General features: G+C 43.7%; 2 protein-coding genes across 4 annotated transcripts in view; one reads left to right on the forward strand and one right to left on the reverse strand.

Moving 5' to 3' along the window:
- TBC1D32 (TBC1 domain family member 32) overlaps nucleotides 1-26785 on the forward strand; it is a 147586-nt gene extending 120801 nt beyond the window's left edge. For all 3 annotated transcript variants that reach the window (XM_085882166.1, XM_085882172.1, XM_085882183.1), the window contains 3 exons: nucleotides 11552-11740; nucleotides 15260-15366; nucleotides 17229-26785. In XM_085882166.1, the coding sequence (XP_085738292.1) occupies nucleotides 11552-11740; nucleotides 15260-15366; nucleotides 17229-17295 (363 nt within the window). In that variant the 3' untranslated portion in view covers nucleotides 17296-26785. The remainder of the gene's footprint in view (nucleotides 1-11551; nucleotides 11741-15259; nucleotides 15367-17228) is intronic.
- LOC147034399 (uncharacterized) lies at nucleotides 20324-22195 on the reverse strand. Its single transcript, XM_085882209.1, has one exon. The coding sequence runs from the start codon at nucleotides 22193-22195 to the stop codon at nucleotides 20324-20326; it is 1872 nt and encodes a 623-aa protein (XP_085738335.1).
- Nucleotides 26786-27262: the final 477 nt, after the last annotated feature.

The raw sequence follows: 27262 nt of genomic DNA on the forward strand, positions 1-27262 counted from the left end.
TTAAATACTCGTCATTTTATTTTTGCAGGGTTCATCATTTTTAACATTCCTGTGATTAATGTACGTGTCTCCAATAAACTTTGACCAAAGTAAATAAGAAGTGTTTATTTAGAGTGTATTTATGTAATACACATTCGGTGAGTACATTTTATTGAATGTGCAGACTGTTTGAAATGCTGTGTTGTCTTTGAAGTCACTGATAAATGTGGAATGGCAAAGATAACCTTTAGGTTTGAAGTTCACATTTGGGATGATCATTATATGGAACAAACACTATCTGTTGTTTATTTATTTATTTTTCTTTTCTTTACAAACTTTCAATCCATGAAGGCTAAAATATTTTGTTATTGTGGTAATGCTTGAGGTTTCTAAAACCAAGAAGAAAATGTGTAAACTTAGATTACTGCATCACATCCAAGCGTGTTCAGGTACAGTAGCTCAGCCAATAATGTCTGCTGCCTGGTGTGACATTGTCGTCTAATTTTGGCCTTTCAAAATGGAACCAGAAATTTCAGTGCGACATTCCGTCCTTATCGCAAATTTGAGTTTGCAGTTAACATTTTTGTGCCAAGTGCTTTTTGCTCTCATTTTCCACACCCTTTTTATCCGCTCTCGGGGATCTTCTCACACCTCGCACCGTGTTGCAGCCCCGCACCCTAGCCGAGACAACCCATCTGAAATTGATTATGAGGAATTTCCCCTCCTAACCATCTCCAAAATACTTTCAGCATGTGCTATGTGGACACATTTAATGGAGAACCCCAAGGTATTACCAGAATCGGTGGCTTAATGGCTCGAGCATCAGCTCTGAGTCTGAGAGGTTGGCAGTTCAAACCCCAGCACTGTCATATCAAAGGCTTTAAAAATGGTACGTGTTGCTTCCTTGCTTGAGACTCAACATTTATAAAGGATAGAGTACAGACAAACAACGATAGGTTAGAAACCATGAACAGGCAGGCCTAATGGCTTTGTAAGGGAACTCGTATTTATTTATTATTACGATTATTATCTATATATTAATACTGAAGGACCAATTTTGTGCTCCTCCTCGCGGTCGCGTCACGTTTTTCTCGATACTGTGACCTGGACTGAAAGAAACTTCGTACCTGTAAGAGTGCATCGCACATAGTGGCAATAGTCAACTTTCAACTTTGAAGCAGAATAAACACCTTTGGTTCATGGAACGGAATCCATCTGTGACGGGGTTTCGGCTAGTTATTATTATTGGTAGTAGTACTATTATTATTTGTCCTCATATTTGGAGATTTTACGACCAGAGGGGGGGGGGGCAATAAAATAAATCTCCTTTTGGAGGAATTTTGCAGTAGCAGTTGGTTCAAAACTATTTAAGATATCTTCACAAACATTGCTGTGGTTCTTGACTACTTTATATGTATGGCTCACAAACATGCAAGAGATACCTGCAATATAATCTGTTCATCTGGGAACATTGCCATTCAAGTTGTCAACTCCCCTTAAGATTGAAAATAATTGGTGAACAGTGGAAGTTGATTTCTCAACAAGTTTATGAGTTCTATAGTATCCGTTCAATGTCATGATTTAAGTTTAATCAGATTTGTCCATGAACGGTTTTAAAAACCATGCTGCTCGTTAACTTATAATCACGTGTACTGTGAAACAGAGGTGCAATGATTGATTGAGTTCCTCGTGAAGGAGGACATCAAACCAACTCAATATCACAGCATACCGTCTGCATAATTCAGTGATGCATGTCTTTCATGTAATTGTTTTTAAATGGTGTGGCGAGGTCAAGAATGGCTGTGAATCGATGAATAATCTTGAGCATCCTCACAAGCAACCAACTGCTGCCACTCAAGGAAACATTAAACGTGTTCAATCTGCTCTCGGATGCCTCCTGCACCTTTAGGAAATTGCTGTCTTATGACATCAGGCAAGATAAATTTGTGTTTCCGCAGATTTCTGCATTTTCCGTATGTTTGAGTCATTTCCGAGATTTGCGTAAATGACTGGTGATAGGACCTTTCTACATATAACATTATTCTTATATTAAATTTGTGAAACTTGAGTTCAGTTGCATGAGACATGGGTGTTCTAAAAGCTTACCGAGTGATGTTGTTCTGGTGGTTTAGTGTGGAGTTTATGCCTCCACTGCATGGCAACCATAAGAGGCAATTATGATTTTCATGTTTGGCACAGTGTCGGTGTGGGTGATGACGTGATCACCCTGGTATTGTAACACCTTCAATTGAGTTATGTAACTTTCTGATCGATGCCGCATTTACCCCCTTTTGAAGTTATTTTCAACGCAGGTGCGGCAAATAGTAAAAAAAAAAAATCCCTCATTGTTGCACAGCATTGTAATTCTTTGGTACAAAACATAACATAACATAAGTAGAACGGCACTCTTCAACATCACCATGGCAACCGATATGCCTCTGCCCACATTACCCAATACGAGCAAATACAACCTGTCGCTTCACTGACGGGAATATTGTTACGGATTTGGAAGCCCTTTGCACACAGACAATCAGCAGCCCCCGCAGTTCAGTTATTTCGATAAGTATGTGTTTATAGTTAGGGTCCCGCCCCTTATGCCTTATGGGAATTTCATGTGTGTGCTGCGGGTTTATTTTTTAGTCAGGGTTTTTGCAATACAAATCGAGCCTCCAGCCAACCGAAACCATCACTCCTTCACTTCGCACATCGTGCCATTACACACGCATGTCCAGCCACGTACGTGGGGCGGAGATTTCCATGGCCTCAGATCGAGACTCCGCCCAGAAAGGCAGGGGTGTGCCCCTTTTCCAATCACGCACAAAGGGCGACTTTCCCATGACACCCCGGCCAATGAGGGTTGAGATTGCCACAGAGGACGACTTTCCCATGACACCCTGGGCAATGAGGGTTGAGATGCCTCAGATGGCGATTTTCTCACCCCGCACAAGAAATAAATAAAGGAACGCCAGGCTCCGGAGCGCTGGTCTTGGGGGCCGTGGGTCTTTGTGCTGGTTGGTTTGTCTGGTCCTGGGTCATAGTCATCTCTGTTCTTCTCCTTGGTCTTGGTTCGTTTGTGCGTGGCTGGTTGGAGAGCACGGTCCCTGGTGCTTGGTGCGGTGACAAAGGTGTGGGTTCGAGTCCCCCCCCCCGAACCAGCTCGTCTCGACCAGACCGCACGAGGCGGAAAGGTGCCCAACTGCCCCCCAGTATTTGATACATCAGAAAAACAGAACTTAATATTTGGTACAGAAGCCTTTGTTTGCAATTACAGAGATCAGACGTTTCCTGAAGTTCTTAACCAGGTTTGCACAGACTGCAGCAGGGATTTTGGCCCACTCCTCCATACAGATCTTCTCCAGATCCTTCAGGTTTCGGGGCTGTCGCTGGGCAACACAGACTTTCAGCTCCCTCCAAAGATTTTCTATTGGGTTCAGGTCTGGAGACTGGCTAGGCCACTCCAGGACCTTGAGATGCTTCTTACGGAGCCACTCCTTAGTTACCCTGGCTGTGTTTCGGTGTGATGGGTCTGGACATGCGCTGGCTTGAGCAGAGGGACCTTGCGTGCGCTGCAGGATTTTAATCCATGACGGCATAGTGTGTTACTTATGGTTTTCTTTGATACTGTGATCCCAGCTCTCTTCAGGTCATTGACCAGGTCCTGCCGTGTAGTTCTGGGCTGATCCCTCACCTTTCTCATGATCATTGAGGCTCCACGAGGTGAGATCTTGCATGGAGCCCCAGACCGAGGGAGATTGACTGTTACCTTGAACTTCTTCCATTTTGTAATAATTGCACCAACAGTTGTTGCCTTCTCACCAAGCTGCTTGCCTATTGTCCTGTATCCCATCCCAGCCTTGTGCAAGTCTACAATTTTGTCCCTGATGTCCTGAGACAGCTCTCTGTTCTTGCCCATTGTTGAGAGGTTGGAGTCTGATTGATTGAGTGTTGACAGCTGTCTTTTCTGCAGATAACGAGTTCAAACAGGTGCAGTTAATACAGGTAATGAGTGGAGAATGGGAGGGCTTCTTAAAGACAAAACTAACAGGTCTGTGAGAGCCGGAATTCTTACTGGTTGGAAGGTGATCAAATACTTATTTCATGCAATAAAATGCAAATTAATTATTTAAAAATCATACAATGTGATTTTTAGGATTTTTGTTTTAGATTCCGTCTTTCACAGTTGAAGTGTACCTATGATAAAAATTACAGACCTCTACGTACTTTGTAAGTGAGAAAACCTGCAAAATCGGCAGTGTATCAAATACTTGTTCTCCCCACTGTATATATATATATATATATATATATATATATATATATATATATATATATATATATATATATATATATATATATATATATATATATATATACACACACACACACACACACACACACACACACACACACACACACACACACACACACACACACACACACACACACACACACACACACACAATTGTGCTCCTATCGGAAAATTAAATAAGCAAAATGGTCTCCCATGATGACGTCACATTGAAGTCATGTGACATTTGATATTTCGAAAACCCATATTTTGACCGATTTTGGGTGATTTTATAGTTTAAACATATTCTTCCGCAAAATGGTTGCTCTTGTCCGCCAACAACCCCCTTCTGGTAAAACTACCAAAATCACGAATCACTGCTCACCTTCACTCTTTCATTCCTCTTTTTTTCCCGCCTTTGGAAAAAAGTCCCTCACTCCATTCAATCCCATTCTTCCCTCCAGGCCTTCAAAACAGCCGTTCACCACCACCTCTTATCGTCCCCCATCCAAAACCTCGATTTTTTCTACCCCCGTTAATCCACCCCAAACCCACCTCCTTCAAATTCCCTGCTTTCCTTCCTGAAAGTCCCTGTAATGTCAATCCTGTGTGCCCCGTGTTCCCCACCCATCCCTCTCCCTTCCACAGATCTCCTAATGTCTCTGTTCCCCACCGTTTTGTCCTTCCCACTCCCACCCCTCTTGTCTCATGCCCCCCTTGCTGTGCGTTGTGTGTTAGCTCTCATACGAGCCTCAACAAGGTATACAAAAAAAAGTGGACAATTATGGGAAGAAATTGTCATTGCTATGTGGACCTGTAAAATTGGTAAACTTTTAGTTATTATTTTCAGAAGTAAGCACTACTCATGAGAATACCCCACGGCTGTCAAGTTTAATGTGATGCATTGCGAGAAAAACTTGTTCTCTTGAAACAGACTTTTGAGGGACAGCTCTGTCTGACCATAGTTTGTATGGTTGACATTTTCCACTTGACTGCTTCTATGGAATGAATCCGGTGAGAAAGCATACCACTGATTTGGCAAGGAGTGAATTGTTGGATTGTTGAGTCTATGGGACAAGATGCACCAACTCAAACTGAAAAGTTGGAATTCAGCAGCCGGAAGCATCAAGTTGACGCTTGACAACAAGTTAACCGAATTGAAGGAAAACCGTTCACTCTTTGCCAGGATGGCCATTGTGGAAATAACTAGGCAAGACATTGATATCAAAGAGGCAATTGGGACAAATGAGTTTTCTAGCATCTCCTAAGCTCTGTTTGGGTCTGCTGGACAGTTGCTTCCATGTGAAGACGAAAGCAAATTGTTGCACATCCTCGAGGAGTTGTCTGGGTCAAATGAGGAATCTGCAAATGATACACCACTGGCTCTGGCCAATGATACACCAATGACAGGTGCTGACAACACCCCTGTGTCTTCTGGGTCTGGTGCACCACAAGGCAAAAATGTGAACATCATCATCATTGATGTAATGGTTATTGTGCAGCAAATAGGACATTCAAAAGGTAAAGTGAGAAGCTGCAACGACTTTTCAAAGCTTTATGTTGAAGCCATTAGAAAGAAAGCAACAGATGACGACGTTGTACACCTAATCTTTGACCACTATGATGTTGGGTCATCATTGAAGCAGACTACAAGAAACCAATGGACAGCAACCATCAAGGATTCCAGAAGTTATGTTTGCACAGATTCGACACCAATCAAGACGTCCCTAAACAGGTCAGGTCGCCAGATGCGCTGGAGAACCTGATCAGTTTCCTCAGTAATCCGAAGACAAAGGGGAGTCTGGCTAAATATCTGGCAGCAAAAGTTCTCAACCATTTCAAGAACAAAACATTTATTGTATCCACACAGGGCGGAGCAGCGTGTCATCATGAAAACGTCAACCACCTCTCCAGTACCCAAGAAGAGGCTGATACAATCATGATCCAACATGTTATACGCTGTAGGTCCAAGTTTTACCATACATATTATGTATCCTGATAGACATACATATTTGTTCTGGCACTTTGCTGGTTTCCCGAACTTGGTGAAAATACCCATGTCATTCTGGGACCTGTGACAAACAGCGGACGGTACCCCTTAGGCCTATATACAACGCCCTTAATGAACAGCTATCTTTGCTCTACCAGGGTTTCACTGTTTTAGTGGATGTGACAAAACCTGGAGATTTGTAGGAAAAGGCAAAACTTCATACTGGAAGATTTTCAAGAAGGCAATTACTCAAGTGACAAATGCCTTTATTCATCTTGGGAAGACAGAAGAGCCTACAAAGGATGTGATGGATGGACTGAAGGAATTCGTGTGCAAATTGTATCATCCAAAAACGGACAAAAAGGAGGTGAAGAAGCTTCACTGGGAGCTGTTCCGAAAGAATCAGGCTGAGGCAGAGAGATTACCTCCAACACATGGAGTATTGAAGCAGGCATAAGATGTGAAATAACAAGAAATAGTTATAAACGATATTATGTAGTGAACAATAATGTTTTTCTGTCATATCAAACTTTATTTGTGAGAAGAATTTTTTTAAAATGACAAGTGTGAATTTTTGCAAAATGAGGTCACTCTGACGTCATGATAGCAGATTTTATCATGATAGCAGATCCGGATAATCTATGGTGTTTTTTTTTTTTTTTTTTTTTTTTTTTACATTGTCGCACAGCGCTTTATCTGGAAGTAGACTGCAGAAAATTCTACCACTCAAATAATTTGATGTTCAGCCCTCAGTTCGGAAAGACTTTGGCAGTTGCGTTTTGTGATCTTGAATGTATAAATAATTTGGAATTTCTTGAACTGGTGGGAAAACATCAATACACAATTAAGTGAGATGAGCAATGTGCAGATAATATAATGGCCAGCTGTGCTCACTCAGTATCTTTTCTGCACTCTTGTCCACGTTTTATTTAATATTCTACAATTAAAAGTCCATGTCAAACTTCAACTTTCTTTGTAGTTTGAAGCTACACGTGAGTACTGCAAAATACTGTATGGACATCCAATTTAAGATGTTCTTTTTATTGACTTTGGGGTACCCTGACCTCTGAAGCCACAATTTCCAAAATATGAAGAGTTTGATGCTATATCAGATGTTTTCCATGAAAGGTCTCCCAGGTAACACATAAAAAAGTAATGAATTTGGAGATGGTCATATAGGAACCATTAGTCTACTTAACAAGGCGTGTCCCTCTACACCCCATGACTATCGCAACGCACAGCCTCTTTCATTATCTTTAGCCCTCTTTCCACTTGCTGGATCCTCTTTCAGCTTGCTGGGCCCCCTTTATTGTCAAGTCAGGTCAGATCAAATCTGTGACTTGCTACAAGTATCACGTAAACCTCTACGAACCCATTTTGTGGTCGGGTTGTCGGCGACTAAGCCATCTCCGCCACTCGGCTTCCTGGTGAGGAGGGTGTGTGGATATGGACTCCCAGCAGGATTAAAAATAAAACCTTCCAAAGGGTGGAGGAGCTCCTTGTGAGCCAACGGCCATCCATATCTGGTGCACAACTGTGTCTGCGGACATCTTCTTGCAGTTGGGTACATTTTTCGAAGAGGTTGGTGGCAGGACCATAAAACATTTCATTCTGCAAAACATATTACAAAATGCAAAGAAAACTGAAAACCCACTCCGTCGGAGTACCGCCTATGCAGCTGCCCTTCGCAGGGCAGCATACCGCATGACGGGATTGGGGAAAAGCTTTCAGGAACCCCAGTCTTTGATGATAGGAGGAAAAGCATGGGGTAACCTTCCTGGTCGGATTGTGGTGGTGTGTGTCGGTGGGGCTGAGGTGTCGTCCACTAGATGGTGGTCTCCTCGGGTTAATCTGAGGCGGTCCCTTCTGGTGGGTGCCTGGAATGTCCGATCCCTAAAAGAGGATGATCACCTGTCTCTGTAATCTGAGCTCTAGCATTTGGACATCGGTATTCTAGCACTATCAGCCATTCGGAGACTGGATAGTGGTGAGATAATGGTGGGTGGTTACACCTACTACTGGTCTGGTTGCTCTGATAGTTACCATACCCACGGGGTTGCTGGAGCTGTGTCCAATAACTTGACTCCCATGATAACTAAGGTAACACCAGTCAATGAGCGTATTATGAGACTGAAGATTTGTCACTCCTTGGGTGTTATTTCCCTGGTTTCTGCATATACTCCGACTAAGGTGAGTGATCTCACTGTGAAGGAGACATTTTATGCCCCGCGCTCAAATCTGTGGTTCATCGGTGCCCCAAGCAAGATAATCTTCTAGTCTTGGGGGATTTCAATGTATCGACTGGAACTGATAGGGATGGTTATGAGACATGTGTTGTTTCCCATGGGTCTGGAACTGCGAACCAGAATAGCATTAAGTTCCTTAACTTTGCAAGAAATTGTGGACTTGGGGTGGCTGGTTCATGGTTTCAGCGCCCACAGGCTCATCGCAGGAATTGATATTCAATGCTGGTGGTGTGGCGAAGGAGATTCACCATGTGCTCGTTGCTGGGTGCAGGACAATGATTCAGAACTGCAGCGACATTGAAGTGCTGAGTTCCTCAATACCAACCACAGGCCTGTTGTAGCAATTCTGAAGTTGCAGCTTAAATCCAGGAGAATGGTACCAACCTAGTCGAGGCTGGATGTTGGCAAGCTCAGGGATGAGAGGGTAGCTGAGGAGTTTGCGAACAGGCTGAGTGGACACTTGGGGGGTCTGGGTGCTTTGGGGGGTCCTGAAGAGTTGTGGAGTGCCTTCAAGACTATCATCCTTGATGTTGCCAGTGGATGTCTTGGAACCCACCATCAGGCAAAGAAGAACTTTGTCTCCAAAGGGACACTGGATGCCATTGATCAGAGTCACAGTGCCAGGCATAATGGCACTGCTGAGCTGTTCAGGGAGTTGAGGCGTAAAACTGTACATGCACTGAGAGTGGACAAGGAGGAATATGCGCGAAGACTCTGTGAAGGGGTGGAGCATCACCTGTGGTCAAGTGATTCTCATCCTGCTTACAGGGGAATTTGTGCATTGCGTTCCTCCAAGCCCATCCCTCGGTGTACTGTAGTTTGAGTGGAGTGTGGTGAGCTCTTGAGTGAGGAGTCCGAAGTGAGGGCCCGCTGGGCCGGTTACTTTGAGCGGCTTTACTAGGCTGACCCACCAGCTGTTGAGTTGGATGACATGGGTGTATTTTTCCCTATTACTGACCTCCAATCAACTGTGAACCACCTTCATTTGTGGAAACAGGCTGCGGTAAACCAGCTGAAAGGGGGTAAAGCTCTTGGGATCTGTGGCATCCATGCTGAACTTCTCAAGGCTGATGGAAATGCTGCACTCGTGTCATTGCATGCAGTTCTGTGCTCTGGCTGGAACACAGGCATCATCCCAAATGACTGGAAGAAGGGCGTTGTTGTCCCAATAGAAAGGGAAGGGTGATTGGCAGGATTGTAACAGTTACAGAGGGGTGACGCTGCATTCAGTACTGGGCAAAGTCCTTGCTTGGAGAATTATTGATGGGGTTCACCACCTTTTGCTTGAGCAGCAGTACCCAGAGCAGTTAGGCTTTACTCCAAATATGTCAACAATTGACCGTATCCTTGCTCTTCGGGTCCTCACCGAACACAGACGAGAGTTTCGGCAAGGGTTCCTTGCAGCCTATGATGATCTCTGCAACACATTCGATTCAGTGAATCGGGATGCCCTCTGAAGGATTCTCAGTCTTCGTGTGGTGCCACCAAAACTGATCAATCTGATTCTGAAAGATACTTTGGTACTGAGAGTGCTGTGAGTTGTGGTGGTTCCATCTCTGACTTATTTCCAGTTACTGGAGTTCGTCGGGGGTGTGTATTGGCCTCCACATTTTTCAGTGCATGTATGGATTGGATTTTGGAGAGGATCTCGGAGAGATCAAGTTTCAGTGCATCATTTAGGAATGCCAGGATCTCTGACCTTGATTTCGCAAATGACTGAGTCATCTTTGTGGAGACGCTGAACATCCTTATTGGGGCCCTTGAGGCATTGAATGAGGAGTCGGAGCCACTGGGATTATGGGTTTCCTGGGTCTAAACTATGATCCAGGCTTTCAATGATATTCTTGGATGCTCATGGAGAGATTCACTGACCTTGGCAGTGATATTCGTGTTTCTCCATATTGTGAGCCAGAGATCAATAGACAACTGGGTCAGGCCTGGGACATCATGGATTCACTGGATCATGGGCTGTGACGCTGTCGGTACCTACACTGGAGCATGAAAGTCCGAGTGTTTAAGTCCTTGGTGCTTCCACTCTTGCTCTACGGATATGACACTTGGACTCTGACAAGTAAGCTGAGATGGAGACTTAACTCCTTCAGTACCAGGTCTCTTCAGAGAATCCTTAGTTATTGGTGGTCAGACTTTGTGTCCAATGAGCGGTTGCTAAGAGAGACTCAGATGAGATTTGTTACCTGTATTGTCCGTGAGCGTCAGCTGCGGCTGTATGATCATGTGGCGCTGATCCTGCTTACCAGATTCTCTCACCAAGGGAGCCTCATGAGTGGAGGAGGCCAATGGGCAGACCACATGCCTCATGGTTGCAGCAGGTTGATCGGCATCTCAAGGAGATGGGGATGGGCCAGGCATCTGCCTGGGGGATGGCCAGATGGAGGCCCTTGGAGTTCCGGTGGAAAGTGGATGCTGATCTGATCAGCATCCACTTTGCGCCCAACCAGCATGCGCTCATCCGGCACATGCTTCCATGCCTGACATATCAGCTTCCTATATCCTCATTCATGACTCCTGTACCCTGAAGCATGACTCCTGTGCCCTCTCATGACCTAGACAGTCGTTTTTGCAGCCATTTTCCCCTGCTGAGCAGGGGTTAGCTTTTTGCGGGCTCCATGCAATCATGGTTCCCTTCTTGAGGCAATTTTGTGTGGCCGGATTCCCTTCCTGATGCCAACCTTGGTCGCCTCTTACAACACACAGGGACATGGTACACCTATTCTAACCTGGACATACACCGGGACCAGTACACTGGTACTCATTTTGCCGACCTCGGAAGGATGACAGGCTGAGTCAACCCCCTGGAGTTAATTCAGTGGCCAATGGGGCTCGAACTCAGGACCTCGAGGATCCCAAGCCAGCCACCCTAACCAATAAGCCAACACCAGGCTTCCTCTCATGACCTTGGATGCTCCTTATTCCTTAGCTTTAACACCTGGCCAAACTTATACTCCTTATTCATAATCTCAGACCATTGCATTATAAAACACTTTGAGTTTTCTTTCCCAAGCCTTAACAATTCCTATGTCCTTCTCACAGTTATGTCAGTCGTGGTTGTACCAGTGTTTTTGGGGTTGGCTGGACCTGGCTGAGGTTTGTCGCTACATTGCACTTTGTGTAGCCCTTGGTGCTGACCACCAGGTATACATCTGCATTGCCGCACTACGCCACCTTCAGCCTCATGTCCTGCACCACTGCCATGAACAAAATCTTTCTCCATTCCTAAGGGTGAGAAGTTGACACTGCTCATTCAATCATGTACCTTGCTTTCGATCATGTATAACTGGTCTTGCTTTTGTGTGTGGGCATGAGTGGTCTTTTGAGCCAATCTTCGTTTACGATGCTGGTAGAATGTGGATTGTTGGTCAATAATATATATATATATATATATATATATATATATATATATATATATATATATATATATATATATATATATATATATATATATATATATATATATATATTTTAAATCACCAGAATTATTCATTCTTCTACTGTTCTCTGTAAAACTTCCATATTTCACTGTCTGACTCATATATTAACATATTAATTTTCAATTTCAAATTTGAATAAATGAAAATCGATTTACAGCCCAGGCGAAAATAGCATTCCTTTCCTGTAGTAATTCTCTGTCACCTACTAAAATAGAACCTGTTACCAACTATAGTATATGAGAGTACAACTCATGGAGAGTTGTAGCATTGAATGAGGAGTCGGAGCCGCTGGGATTATGGGTTTCCTGGGTCTAAACTACGATCCAGGCTTTCAATGATATTCTTGGATGCTCATGGAGAGATTCACTGACCTTGGCAGTGATATTCGTGTTTCTCCATGTGTAGAACTGTAGTTCTAACTGTAGCATTTTTTCCTGGGAGTGGAAACAGCATACTGTTATCATATACTGTATTTGCTGTTTCATTGTTTGTTACCAACGCCACCGAAGGTGAATGGGAGCTATGTTTTAACCCCTATCTGTTTGTTTGTTTGTCTGTCTGTGAGCAGGATATCTCAAAAGGTTATGGACGGATTCAGCCAAAACTTGGTGGACATGTCAGATGTGTGACAAGGAAGAATTGATTCAATTTGCACCTTTTATGCAGAGCGATATTTTTTGCTGATATCGAAGCAGATATCGGATGATCTTGGCCCTTGGGAAAAAAAGAGAGTGAATAGAACAGAGAGGGTGAGCAAGAGCAGGTTTTTAGAACACGAAGGCTGATGCCGTCTGGACCGGTTGCAGAACCTGAGTCGAGGTTTGACAGTAAGCTCTCCACCTTGTCAGAAGAAAAGGACACATAGTCCAGGGACAGCTGGGTGCGACTGGGTAAGGTGGGTACAGAAAGCAATGGGTTTTGGGGACAAGATTTAGAAGCAAACACAGAGTTTAGGCATTCAGCTTACAGTATTTGCGTGCAGTGTCAGCTGTGCAGCCATTTGAGGTAAGGGAGGGGATGGAGGGGGAACATACACCAGAAACGGACTTAACTCGACAGAACCAGGATTTGGAAGAGGGAGACAGGTTTGAGAGTTGACTTGAGATGAGAAAGATGTTGTTTCCTGGCTTTCCTCAGCGTGGACACACACTTGTTCCAAGCTTTGTGGAAGGAACGTAGATTCCCTTCAGTAGGATTTGCCTTTCATGAAGGCAAGTTGTTTCAAGTAAAACAACTGAAGATGAGATGGGATAAATTTGTGCATGAAAGAATTCCCGGGATGAGTTGATGTTGGATAAAGTAGAAATGGGAGACCAGTCGAGAAGTTTGATGGTTGCTTGAAGATCCTGCCAGTCGGCCTGAGTGAAGTGCCAGACTCGTCGGCGCTGAGGTGGTTCTCTGATAACAGCCAGAGAGATGACCGCTTTAACAAGCATATGGTCAGATGAACCAATTGGAGCAGATGAAGAACAGCAGACATTTTCAGGGGAATTGGTAAAAATCAGATCCAGAAGAGATGGAGTACCGTTGGTTGAGATCCAGGTCGGGAAGTTGACAGAAATGTGTCAGTCCCAATGAGTCACAGAAGTCTTTTGCTGAAGTTCCATGGCAGGTGAGAGAGGTACCCATACCCAGCCAACTGGCATGATAGCAATTGAAGTCACCACATATGAGGAAGAGAGAGTTTGGATGAGTGTATAGAAGTTTATCCATGTTTTCGGCGAGCAAGATGTAAATGGAGTCATCACTGTTTGGTGGATCGTACAACACACAGATAAACAAGAGGTGGGAGCAGAGGGGAAATCATAGCCAGAGGTATTCCTGGGGTTTGGAGGAGTGAGGGAAGTGCATGGAGAGTGAGGAATAGAGTTTTTTTTAATGAAGAGAGCAACTCTGTCACCCGGACGAGGCTCAGGTCTATCATACTGGAGGAAGGAGTAACCAGGGAGAGAAACTAAGGAGTCAAAGACGTCGTGAAGGAGGAAAGTTTCTGTTAAGCAGATTATATCTGTTTTATCAGTGGCAACCTGTATTGGGAGATCAGTCAGGTTAGAATGTAGGCCGTAGATGTTTGAGGTCCACATTGTTAAGGAAGAGGGAGGGGAAGAGGCTTTGGGTGCAGAGGAGGGGAGAGGGAGGGTAATGTGAGTTGTTGACAGTTTGACAGATTGTGGAAGAGCTTGGGGAGAGGGTCGGATGGCGAGGAGATGAGTAGCAGTGGGGAGTAATAAGAGAGGGGCAAAGGGAAGTGGGAGATTGGAGGAGGTAAAGGAATGAGCTGGAAGAGAGAGTTTGGGGAAAAGAGGCAGCTTTGTAGAAGTGAAGGGGGGCAGCTTTGAGAAGGGGGAGTGAGGAGTGAGATTTGAAAGGGAGGGGGAGGTGGAGAATTGAGGGAGAAAGGTGTGGGGGAGCTTTTGAGAAGGGTGAGGGGGAAGAGAGAGAAGTTTGCTTTGAAGAGGGAGGAGGCGGTTGATTTGCGAGGGAGGGGTGAGAGGATAGCTTTGAGGGAGAGGGGAGATGATGAGAGCAGTCATGGCCATGGGAGAGGAGGGAGAAGTGAGGGGTGGAATGAGGTGGAGGATGAGACTGCATAGTGGTATGGTAGAGGTGGGAGTGGGTTTGGGGGAGGAACAAGATTTGAGGGGGGAGATGTGATGAGAGGAAAGGGAGAGCATGATGGAGATATTGAGTAGTATGCTGAATGAGAGAGTGAGACATTTGAAAACCATACAGTTTGGGATATCACTATTGCAGAGGGGGAACTGTTAGTGAGGCAGAGGACAAGACTGTGCCAGTTCAACCTCTTCTGCCTAAAGTGTCAGCAACTCCCCAGTCTCAAAAGAATGTCAAGGCATCAATTTGTCCTTCATGATTTTGTCTTCCTTTGTGTTACACGGGGTTGAGTGTGTGATGAAAGAGGGCTGGAAATGTGACGACATTACAATGACAACAAACCATTCCACCTGCGAGAATGAAATGGGAATGTGTCCCACAGGAACACTTCTCTCGCCTGGTTGAAGGAATGGTTTCTTTGTTGGTGGGATTTAAGGAGTAGAAGGGAGCACTTTTGCTGAACCAGTACAGGAACAATTTGCAATTAGGATAAGTAATAAAATTTATGCACAATTTCTGCTTTCAGACAAACAGTACCACAAACAAAGATATAACATTTGGGAGTTTGACTAAGATTTCTTAACCTAAAAGTTTGTAAACTATTGAAAGAATCTCCATCCTCATACTTATTGAAAATTGCTTTCCTAGTTAGTTCTCTTTGTCGATGCCCTTGTTCTTCCTCACTCTGTCTCACCAGGAGCCACTTCGGGGGTTCCATGTGGCCGAACAGCTGGACTACCTGAAACGGTTACACAAGGTTCATCATCGCTCTGTTCTGAGGGACATCTACATTACGCTTGGCCTGTAGGACTTCTTCAACATTTACTCAGGGGACTGTAAGGATAGCCTCGAGGTATGCACACTCACCTGAGCTGTCTTGGCTGGATTGGAATCTCAACCCAGCTATAAACTGCCATCCTTGTTTTGCAAGCTGGGCGAGACATCAATGTGTGTGTCATCCCTCAGATGAATGTTGAACAGCACGTCCCATCTGCTAGCATTAATTTGTGGGCGTTAAAGATCCCACGGTTTCCTTCATGAAGAGTCGATGAGCTATTGCCAGCACCATGGGCAAATTCCAAATTTCTGATCTAACCTACAGGGGGCAATGCATCAGTGACACAGCTGTGCCCCCAGCATTGATGCAAACCAGAAGCCACTTTCTGCATACCAAATTAATGAAAGAACATTTCCTCAACATTTATTCGCCTTTGCTTGTTCTTTTTTAAAAATATGGAAAGTTAAGGTTTATGGAGGAGTGGAACAACAATGAATGAGGGCGTTTTGACTGGCACAAAAAAGAACAAGTGGACTTTAACAAGATTTTCAAAGGAAATGTGCAAAATCAGATAAGGCGGTGAGTTGCAACCTTGTCGCAGTTCTCACCGTTTCATCATATCACGAGCCTGGTGTTGGCTCAGTGGTTAGGGTGGCGGCTTGGGATCCTAGGGTCCTGAGTTCAAGCCCCGTCGGCCGCTGAATTAATACACCAGGGGGTTGACTCAGCCTGTCATCCTTCCGAGGTTGGCAAAATAAGTACCAGTTCCAGTGTGTGTACTGGTAGAGGGGCACTGCATCAGCGACACAGTCGCGCTTCAAGAAATGATAGCTACCCCGGCAGCTAAGCTGCCATACGACCACCACATCATACCATGGTCATCATCTTCGTTTGTATGCAGCACAAAGCTGCGGGATAGCATCAGTGGTTGAGGACACGGGTGTGCCGCTGATGCAACGCCCTCTGCTAGTTGGGGCAGGATTTGGAATTTGTTGAGGGTGCTGGCGATAGCTCACCTACTCTTCGCAAAGGACACCGTGGGTTCTTTAACATACACCAACGAATGCTAGCAGACGGGACGCCTGTTTAACGTCCATCCGAAGGACGGCACACACCGATGAATCACCTTGCTTGTGAAACAATGGGACGATAGTTTATAGCTGGGTCGGGATTTAAACCAAGACTAGACAGCTTAGAGGCGATTGTGCATACTTCCAGGCCATCCTGTCAACCCGTGTGGTCATTGTTATCATCTTTTCTTCATATCAGTTCATATTGTACTTATCACCTTTAAAATCCGAATCCAATGTCTGATTAATCTCTAAATCATCTCAAGAATGCTTCACTCTCAACCGAACATCTTGTGTTACTTCAATGCAACTTGGATACAGCACAGTATATCCTGATTTTGTAACATTTGTAAAGAGAATTTATATATTTATTTTAGAATTGATGTGGATGAATAAAATCAAATCCCCACACTAGTTAGTGAGGATTTATAAGAGGATTTTATTTGTTGTTTTGGGGTAAGGCAAGTAGTATGGTGAGGTGTGGGGATGGGAGTGGAGAGATATAAAATATAATTTTTTTAATGTACGAGATGTTCTTCTCACTGCTTCTTTAATATACAATTGGTATGTGATTCAACAAGTTATTGGGTGTAGTTCCTATAATTATAAAACAAGTACAGTATGTGACTAAAGTAAGGAGCAAATGTATTGGACGGTCCAAATGTATTGCTACCGCCATGTATGTTTTTATCCAATTGAGATCGATTTCATAAATACGAATATTGGAATGACGTATCATATGTAGTGCTGTTTTTATTTGCAGCACAAAGCAACCTCATGAGCATTACAACTGACAAGAGATTGCTATTTGCTAGCAGGAGGCAACACCTGGAGAGATGGAACCATAAAATTTGCCGTTTCAAGCCTGTAACACACGTCACATGACAACTGCATCCACCATAAAATGGGGAGACAGCAGCGAGCAATGTTCAGCCATAAGTACAGATCCAGGCAGCCAGCCATGAAAGATTGTTCTCAATGAAAATTGAAAGGTGAGCCAGAGATAGGTACACGTAGCGAAGAATTAAGTAAAATAATGAATTTATTTATATTTTTGCTTATAAACCATTGAACATGAAAACTACTCTTCAAAATACTTTTTCCAATTCTTGCTCGTTTTCTTTATCTTCATTATCCTCATCACAATCTCAGAGTAATCTTCCTTAGTCAATCATGTCATTCCAACCTCTCCACCACTATCTCAAGATCCATCCAAGTTGCTTTACCCTGGAACTCTCTCTAATGCACTTGTATCCTTCATTTAATGAGGTGACCAAAACTGAACCCAACACCCTACGGATACAACCAAACCAAACCTCAATGCAAACACGAGCATTACCTCGGTAGACTTGAACAAAACACCTTTCTTGATGCACCCAAAGCTGAAATTTGTATCACATTTTGGCATCAACTGATCTCTTTGGTGTTGCCTTCTGAGCACTTCAATTGTGATGGAGGATCCCAGCTACAGATACCATAAAATGGGTTGATTTGTCCGTTGGCTGCTCATGTCAATTATCGTATGGGTGAAACATGTACAAGCTCCTCACTGAGCCTTCACCATTGTGAAAAAAGGGAAATTGTTGCTTTGAGTATCTTTTCTCCAATTATTCCTCAGTCTTCAAGTTTTTAATAATCATTTCCACTGTTCTTCTCCTGCTTAGTTGCTTGATTTCAATGGTCGTTTTGGAAAATGTTTTAATGTTAAAAAACTAACACACTTACACGACCAGTGGTACCAGAAACCGTGTGTGCATGCCATGGAACAGTATCAGCAGCTTTTGTCTTCCTTCGTTTGTTTGTCCATCCTTAAAGGTACTCCTTGCCTTGAGCCTTGACTTTGTAAAATTATACACAAGTACCTTGCATGATTTCCATGCTGCACAATTCTGTGTAGCTTGTTGAGGATTAAACTTGTTAAAGTGTGTAAGTTTAGGTTTGATCCCTCTTTGGACCCACACGGCTATGAGAGCTCATGATGACTCTAGAATATGACCGTCAGAAAGAATCATACATAAGGTATCGCAGCTCAGTGCAGTGAGGGTGTCAAGTACTTGCCTAGGACCCAGCCACCAGGTCTTGATTTGTGTCTGATCAGGGCTGACAGGATAATGCAGAGGCAATGTACTCATCTTTTTGCGATCTAGCCTGGGTTCCATTCCTCACCGACTATAAACTATCACCCTGGTATTTTACATCCAGGGCATTGCAACATTGAGTACGCAGTTTTCAGAGGGGACTTCAAGTGAGCTGTCCCATTTGCTGGCATTTGCCGATGGACATGAAAGATCCCACTGTGTGTATCACAATCGAGTAGGCCATTTTGTGCTGGCACTCTGCCCCAAATTGCTGCACTCACCTGTTGCCTGTGACTTTGGCAGCATGACTGGCATGGCAGCACCCATACGTATGCAGTAATGGGACTTTTTTTTTCTGTATACACTGTCAAGGCTCGTATGAGAGCCAACACACAAACACACAACATGGGGAGCAGGAGAAAAGAGGAGAGGGAGAGGGAAGTAAAAAAAACAGTGGGAAACAGAAACATGAGATCTGTGGAAGGGAGAGGGATGGGGCGGGGTACACAGGGTAAACAAGATGGAAACTGCATGGAATTTCAGGTCCTTACACAGCAGGGACTTTCAGGAAGGAAAGGTGGGAATTTGAAGGAGGTGAGTTTAGGGTGGATTAGCGGGGATAGATGAGATCATAGTTTTGGATGGGGAAAGATAAGAGGTGGTGGTGAACAGCTGTTTTGAAGACCTAGAGGGAAGTGTGGGATTGAAGAGAGTGTGGGAGTTTGCTCCAAAGGTGGGAAAAAGAGAGGAATGAAAGAGTAAAGGTGAGCAGTGATTCTTGATTTTGGTAGTTTTACCAAAAGGGGGTTGCTGGTGGGCCTTGAGTGCCCTGTGGAAATATGGGGGGGGGACATATCTCAGACAGAGCAGGGAGGTGAGGCTGGAGAGGAGATAGTAAAAGACAGAAAGACCACCGGCCTACCTGTGGTGAGAGAGTGAGAGACCCAAAGACAGTAGTCCATGGGCCAGATTGACCCCCCGTGCACCCCCCCCCAGGACAGTATGAGACCTGTTTTATTTTACTCCTTAGACCTTTCCATACATGAAATGTGGATGCCACCATCACGAAATTGGGATGGACTACCTGTATGACGTCACTTTCAAAATGGCCTCCAGCGAAATCACCGAAATTTCAATTTTGCGCACATCTCAGCTGCTATCATAGCTAGAGACAAAATCTTGGTGTCTACGCCCATGTTTTAAGGTCAAGGAATACAATGGTGCACACAAAAAATTCCTTAGGTTATTGGATCATTTAAAATTCAATAAAGTGGACACGGAATCCAGCGGAAATCTCATTTTCGCACAAATTTTCACGTCTATGATTAACCATGTGCGTGGGATATTAGCTTTCATTGATTTGTATGGATCTCATGGACATGTTTATCATATCCAATGGACTTTTATATGACTGACACAATTGCGGTATTGCACTGAAAGAGTCTATGTAGCATTCAATATGTTATGGAATTCAACATAAAACAGAATCACCTGTGCATGTGAAAGGTCTTTTATTGTTGTTCAAATGAAAGCAAAACAATAAACAAATAAAAAAAACTTGATGTTACTTCATCATATCATTGTTGAAAACAAAACAAAAAAGTAAAATAATAACAATAATTATCTTGACTAGAACATTGACAATGATTGTCAGGGAAGATAGAATGCAAACTCCTGAAAATAAAAACTACACATTATAGAGACCATGAAATAAATAAATCAAATTTTAGAGGTACATAAATTAATTGTAAAACAAATTAACAGCCATCACACACAAAGGATTATTTTACATGTATGTACTAGCACATCACAACATCATGACTGTTCTTCAGCATTCAATCCTCTTCACCCTCACTCCCAGACATGTTCGCGTCAGATGCCCCATCTTGGTGAGAGTCATCGGATGAGGTGGCATCATCATCATCATCATCATCATCATCATCATCATCATCATCATCATCATCATCACTGGGCAGTTTGTCATCTTCCAGCGCTACCTCAGGGGGAATCAATGGTCCTCGGAACCACATTGGTTGAATGTTACCGTCACTAAGAAGCCATCCATGATCATCTGTTGCTCGTGGCACTCTTGGTTGAGGAATATCTGCAACTTTCCAGATACCAACCTGGTAGTTAGCACATTTTACATGTTCATGTAGCGCTTTCTGGCAAGGTGGCAGTTGACTCGTATCTATATTCCGCTTTAAGTTGATATTACCATCTGTGCCTCCAGATTTCTCCCTCAACATTGCTCCACGAGCTGTGTCCACAGACTTGAAGCGCCCTCGTCCATAAATGGCACAGGTGAAGTGTTCAAGTTCTCCAAATAATGTAGTGGGAACTTCCCACGTGTCTCTGAGTTTGGACAATGCATCTATGAAGGCTTCTGATTTCTGGAGATGTTTGATGGGTCGAACTTTCCCAATCCCTTCGTATGCACTGGTGGTGTCACAGTGTGTAAGTGCATGGAGGGACATCAGTGCAGTACACATTCTCTGACCATATTGACTGGCTAGATCAGAGATGTTTAAGAGTCTCCTCTTGTTACCTGAACCAGTGTCAAAAAGAAATGTTATTTCAAAACTTGATGCGTAATGTAGCATTATGAAGAACACATCACTGTCAGGGCTTCGGATACGTATTGTGCCATAACCTTGTGCCTGGGCGTAGGCACAGTACAGAACAATCCTGGCGTCTGTTTCTTCTTGGTCTGAATAAAGCTCAGGCAACTCTCTCTTTGTGACTGTTAGCCCGTCATCACTATTCAACGCATAGCAGTGGCCTTGCACCACTAACACAACATTCCTCTGCACAAGCTTAGGAGCAAAGGAATTTGAAGACCACACATCCTTGATCACATCCACCAGCTGAGACTTGTTCTCGCCATTCATGAGGAAACTCTTCCAATCTGCTGGTTTCTTCATTAGTGGACCTCCAATAATTAGCTTTTCACCTGACCCACGTTGCTGTCGCTCCATGTTCTTGATGGAGCCCTCCTGATACATATCTGTAGTAAAGATGAAGTTGGTTGTTTTGGGCATATTGTCAAATATCTGATGGCAAATCAGCTGAAAGTTGCCTGGGATATCTGTCATAGTGTGGAACACAGCATTGCCATCTTGAATGAGTAATGTGTCTGCATCGTTTGGAAGTGGAGCATCATCTATATCTCTCGATAGGAATTGCATTCCTTTTGATTTGTCTGTTTTCACCATATACCCATCAGCTGTCCCGAGACTGTATGGCACAGGGCTCAACGGATATTTCATCGGTTCATCAACGTTGACCTGACCGTGGGCTTGAGATTTGACTAGAAGCTGTATGGCCATGCTGCTGTGCTGTTTGTAAGTGATGATCTTATTCTGTGCAGTCTTTAGTTTCACTGTCTTGGCATTGGAATGAAACGTTTTCAACTTCAGCTTCTTTACTGGATCAAAGAAGTGCTGCTTGGTGTCAAGTCGTTCTTTTATGAATGTCTCCTTTGCTTCTCTTCCAATGGAGTCTGCTGCCATCATGTCCTTCTCCACTGACGATTTTGCTGGTACACCAGATGAAATGCAATACAACTTATCATGATCTGGTATATTAAACGGATTGAGGAAGCTTTGGACTGCATCCATTGTTTTCCTGACACGCCTTTCGCTCTTCTGCACTTCAGCATCTCTTAGATCCTTGTGTTGCCATCCACCATGTGAATCTGACTGCATGTCAGCCTTGGCATACGTAACATCCACATGCTGTGCCCGTTCATGTGTAGTCTTAGCCCACCTCTGGTAAGCACTGAAATTTGTCAAAATCCCTGTCAGTCCTGCACCACACCCACCTGCAAGGGTTGAAAAGCCAGCTTCTCATATTTCTTTATCAGTTTGGCTTTAAGTTTCTCCGACCTATAGTCTTCATTGTAATAATAATCTGTGCCTTTCAAATTGTTGATGTGGATGTCTCTCTCGCATGTGATACAGTTTCATAACGGCATTCTGCTTGAGAATGTTGTTCTCAACAATAGTACAAACAATGGAAAATGCTTTCATGTGTGCTGCTTCCATTTCTGCCTGTTGTGAAATGGCTGTTGAATCACCACTTTGCCATGAGGATGGATCCCTAGTGTAGCTCCTCCTGCAACTCCTATGATACTGAGCTTCACAGGCAAAGAGGTCATATCCCTTAAGTCGTCTCAGGAGATCAAAGTCCTTATTTTATTCTGCAACTCTCAGGATTGTGTCTCCTCCTCCAAATTCGAATTTACAATTTGTTTCAGTTGTCCATGTACCGCCTTGTTTCACCTTCTTGAATCCGGCTTTTCCACAGAATATGCAATTCGGCTTGAAAATGTACTTTTCACTTTCATCTGCTCGAATCCTGGGTGGTCGGGAAGGGCCTGGATCTGAAGCAGTTTCTGTAGATGGTCTTCTGATGTGTGCAGTGAACCTTCTGTGGCAATCACGATGGTAACCGTGTCCATCTTTAGCTGTTTCTGTAATTTGTGCACATGTTTCTGTCATGCGTTGTTTGGATTCATCAGGCAGAGCTAATCGTGTTTGGCGAATTTCCAAGAGCTTTGACAGTCTCTCCTCTGTCAGTGTTGTGGATCCTTTCTCCGATGAATCTGGGAAATGAATGACGCAAATGCTGGTTGATGATTCAGCACCTGTTTCACTGCCATCACGTTTTCGCTTCTTTGGAGCCATCACACCAAGATGAGATGTTGCGGGAAAGCATCAGACTGAAAATAAACAAATGCACATTGAACTAGAATGGGCACTCGTAGAGAGCATATACCTTCGCCGCCGCTACTGTTTTGTTCTTGGCATAAGAGTGTGGGGAACAGAACAAGGAGCATTTTGGTGCTGATTTCATACGAATCGGATAAGAATTGACTGCGTTATGATAAAAATACGCACATCTGCAAGGTCGTGACCCCCCTGACCTTTGACCCCCAACCGCGAGTAAGGGCAATTACGTCATTTTGTCAAGTTGCATATCACAAGATTGGGCATTAAATTCTGAACATTTTGGCATTAGTTTCATGCAAATTGGATAAAAATTGACCGCGATATGGTAAAAAGACGATTTTGACCTTTTCATGACCTTGACCTTGACCTTTGACCCGATTGCTCCCAAAATCTAATCAAATGGTCCTTGGCTAATAACCAATCATCCCACCAAATTTCATGCAATTTGGTTTTATACTTTTTAAGTTATGCGAATAACAAACAAATAAATAATCATTGGCATCTCCCACAAACATATTTTGGTACTGATTATAATGCCAGGATTTGGGACATTTTCTTTTAAAAACAAGGGTAATGATGTAATTGTGTCATGTTGCCAATCACAAGATTGGGCAATGAATTCTGAACATTTTGGCACCGGTTGCATGCCAATTAGATCAAAATTGACCGTGCTATGGTAAAAATACGAATTTGACCTTTCCGTGACCTTGACCTTGACCTTTGACCCGATCGCTCCCAAAATCTAAGCAAATGTTCCTTGGATAATAACCCATCATCCCACCAAATTTCAAGCGATTTGGTTTAATACTTTCTGAGTTATGCGAATAACAAACAAACACACACACATATTCACAAATAAATAAATAAATAAATACACAGCGACCAATACATAACCTTTCGCAGAATGCGAAGGTAACAATGAAACATCATGATACATTAGTGAACATATACTACAATTTATATCTCCAAACTCAATGATAATAACAATTTTACTCCTCAACTTTTCAGTTCACGAAAATACTCACGAAAAAGGCTTGATTAGAACACTGGACACTTGGGTCTTGGAGCCCATACACAACCAACTGAGCTACGTTATAGAAAGGGGCACTATATTATGAGTAGACAAATGTACAGATCATAAACTTTTGTTAGATACATGAATAAATATTATATAAAGGCATAGTTACCATCTGAATGGGGCTTTTTCCAGTTGACAAACTCAAACTTTGCGTCCTTTCTCTGCGACAGCTTGACCACAGCAGCATAACTATTTATTATTCACACCTAACTACATTTGATCACCAAAAGGGCAGGCATACATTATTAAAACTATCTATGGGCCCAACACTGGAAATATACAGACAACATAACAATGAACAGAAACATGTATAGCAAGTTCACTTGAAAATTTGCACAAAAATGAGATTTCTGCTGGATTCCGTGTCCACTTTATTGAATTTTAAATGATCCAATAACCTAAGGATTTTTATGGGCACACCATTGTATTCCTTGACCTCAAAAACATGGGTGTGGACACCAAGATTTTGTCTTTAGCTATGATAGCAGCTGAGATATGCGCAAAATTGAAATTTCGGTGATTTAGCTGGCGGCCATTTTGAAAGTGACGTCATACAGGTAGTCCATCCCAAATTCGTGATGGTGGCATCCACTTTTCATGTATGGGAAGGTCTAAGGAGTAAAATAAAACAGGTCTCATACTGTCCTGGGGGGGGGGGGGTGTATGGGTGGGTCAATCTGGCCCATGGACTACAGCCTCATCGTGGGAGATACCAGTGATCCTGAATGCCTTGGTTTCCACAGCGTGAAGGTGAGAGGTGGGAGCATCAGCCCAGCGGGGAGAGCAGTACTCCATCATACTGCGGATGAAAGCTTTGTATGTGGTCAGGAGCTCAGGTGTGCCAAGGAAGGACTTTGCACGACAGAGGATGTCCAGTCGGTGACTGGCTTTGGAGGTCAGCTTGGAAATGCGGCTTTCAAAGGAAAGATCATGGCAGATAGTGAGACACAGAAGCTTGAATGAAAGGACTTCTTCAAGAGGATTGTTGAGAAAGTAGATGGGTGGGGGGGGGGGGTTCCAGATGGTCCTTTCGGAGAGACATCGTGAGTGTGTGACATTTGTCAGGGTTGAAAGACATGTTCCGCGTGTTTGACCAGCTTATGATTTTATCCAGATCTGCAGAGAGTGAAAAGGCTGCTGCTTGTCGATCTGAAGGATGACAGATGGTACGGCAGAGGGTGGAGTCATCAGCAAAGAGATAAAGAGGATTTTCCAGAGAGTCGGAGAGATCATTGATGAAAACTAGAAAAAGAACAGCCCAGAATGCTGCCTTGAGGAACTCCAGCCTGGACAGGAAGAGGGGATGAGAAAACTCCATGAAGGGCCACACATAGGCTGTGACAGGAGAGGAAGTCTGCAAGCCATGAGTGGAGATGTTCTTCGATACCATAGGAAGAGAGTTTGGTGAGCAGGGCAGGGTGCCAGACTGTATCGAAGTCACTTGATGTGTCTCGACAGATGGCCCTGATTTCATGTCTGGCATTGAGGATCTACATCCATTGTTGGGAGAGCAGAAGCAGCTTATCCAGAATAGAATAACCTGGTCTGAATCCAAATTGATGATCAGAAATCAAGCCATTGGAGTAGAGGAAGGATTTAATGTCAGAAGTGATGATGGATTCCATAACCTTGCTGGTGATTGCAAGAAGAGCGATTGGTCTGTAGTTGCAGGGATCTGTTTTTGCACCTTGTTATGCACAACGGTAGAGTTTGCAAATTTCCAAGCAGTTGGCAGATGACCTTGAACAAATGAGAGGATGAATTGAAGAGAGAGAAAGAGTGTGAGCAAGAGCAGCAGAGCAGGTTTTTAGGACACATGGGCTGATGCCGTCTGGACCTGTTGCAGAATCTGAATTGAGGTTTGACAGCAAGCTCTCCACCTTGTCAGAAGAAAAGGACACAGAGTCCGGGGACAGCTGGGTGTGACAGGGTAAGGTAGGTACAGAAAGCGATGGGTTTGGGACACAAGATTTAGAAGCAAACACCGAGTTTAGACATTCAGCCGTTTCGTGTGCAGTGTCAGCTCTGTGGCCATTTGAGGTAAGGGAGGGGATAGAGGGGGAACATACACCAGAAACAGACTGAATTCGATTTCACCAGGATTTGGAGGAGGGAGACAGGTTTAAGAATTCAGACTTGAGATTAGAAAGATGTTGTTTTCTGGCTCTCATGAGGGTAGACACACAACTTCTAAAATTCAAGAGCGAAATGCAAGACATATAGCACACACATCTGTAGCCCACAGATGCTGCACTTTCACTTCTTTCCAATGTATCTAACTACTCGATTTTTTCCCCCCACAATGTCATAACCTTTCTCTGCTTTTTGGAATGATTAATTTTGTGCATCATTTTAATTTTGGGCACCATTATAAACTGTTGTGTGTGTTTCCTACATGTTGTGGATCTCATCTAGTATTCCAGGATCGCCATATGTCATTTCCTGTGCGATGACTCGTCATTATTAAATTTAGCTTCGTTCCTGTATGCTGGTCTGATTACTACAATTAATGGTGCGCGAGAAACAACACAAGGCTCGTAACGGGCGGTAATCGTACACGCGGACGGAAGCAATGACATCTCAGCTGAGCTCAACATCCGCGATTGGCCGAAATTAATTATCGCAATAACGAAATTAGAACACAATAGTTGGCCTGCAATTGGTAGAAACTCACAATATTGGAGGGTTTATTGTACCTTAAATGGCGATTGATCTGCCCTGGCGAGAAGAGAAACTGAAATTTTTGGCCTTACCCTTCTTCTTTTGATCTGACAAAGGGTAAGGCCCAAAACGCCATCTTCTCTTCTCTCCATGGAGGATCACTGTTTAAGGTATTTTATTACTACGCGCACGTGAAGTGAAAAGTGGGGTTATGCCGATCGTGCATGTGCAGAGAGGAGTGAGATAATATTTTTTTACTTTGCCCATCTGGCAGTCAAACAAAATTGAAAATCATTCCAAAA

Source organism: Eptatretus burgeri, chromosome 1, assembly GCF_056783735.1.
Source record: "Eptatretus burgeri isolate ZD-2024b chromosome 1, Ebu_testis_v1, whole genome shotgun sequence".
NCBI classification, from domain to species: domain Eukaryota; kingdom Metazoa; phylum Chordata; class Myxini; order Myxiniformes; family Myxinidae; genus Eptatretus; species Eptatretus burgeri.

Excerpts from the sequence above, each read along its gene's own strand:
- LOC147034399 (XM_085882209.1), bottom strand. The coding sequence starts at position 22,195 with ATGCAGTCAGATTCACATGGTGGATGGCAACACAAGGATCTAAGAGAT.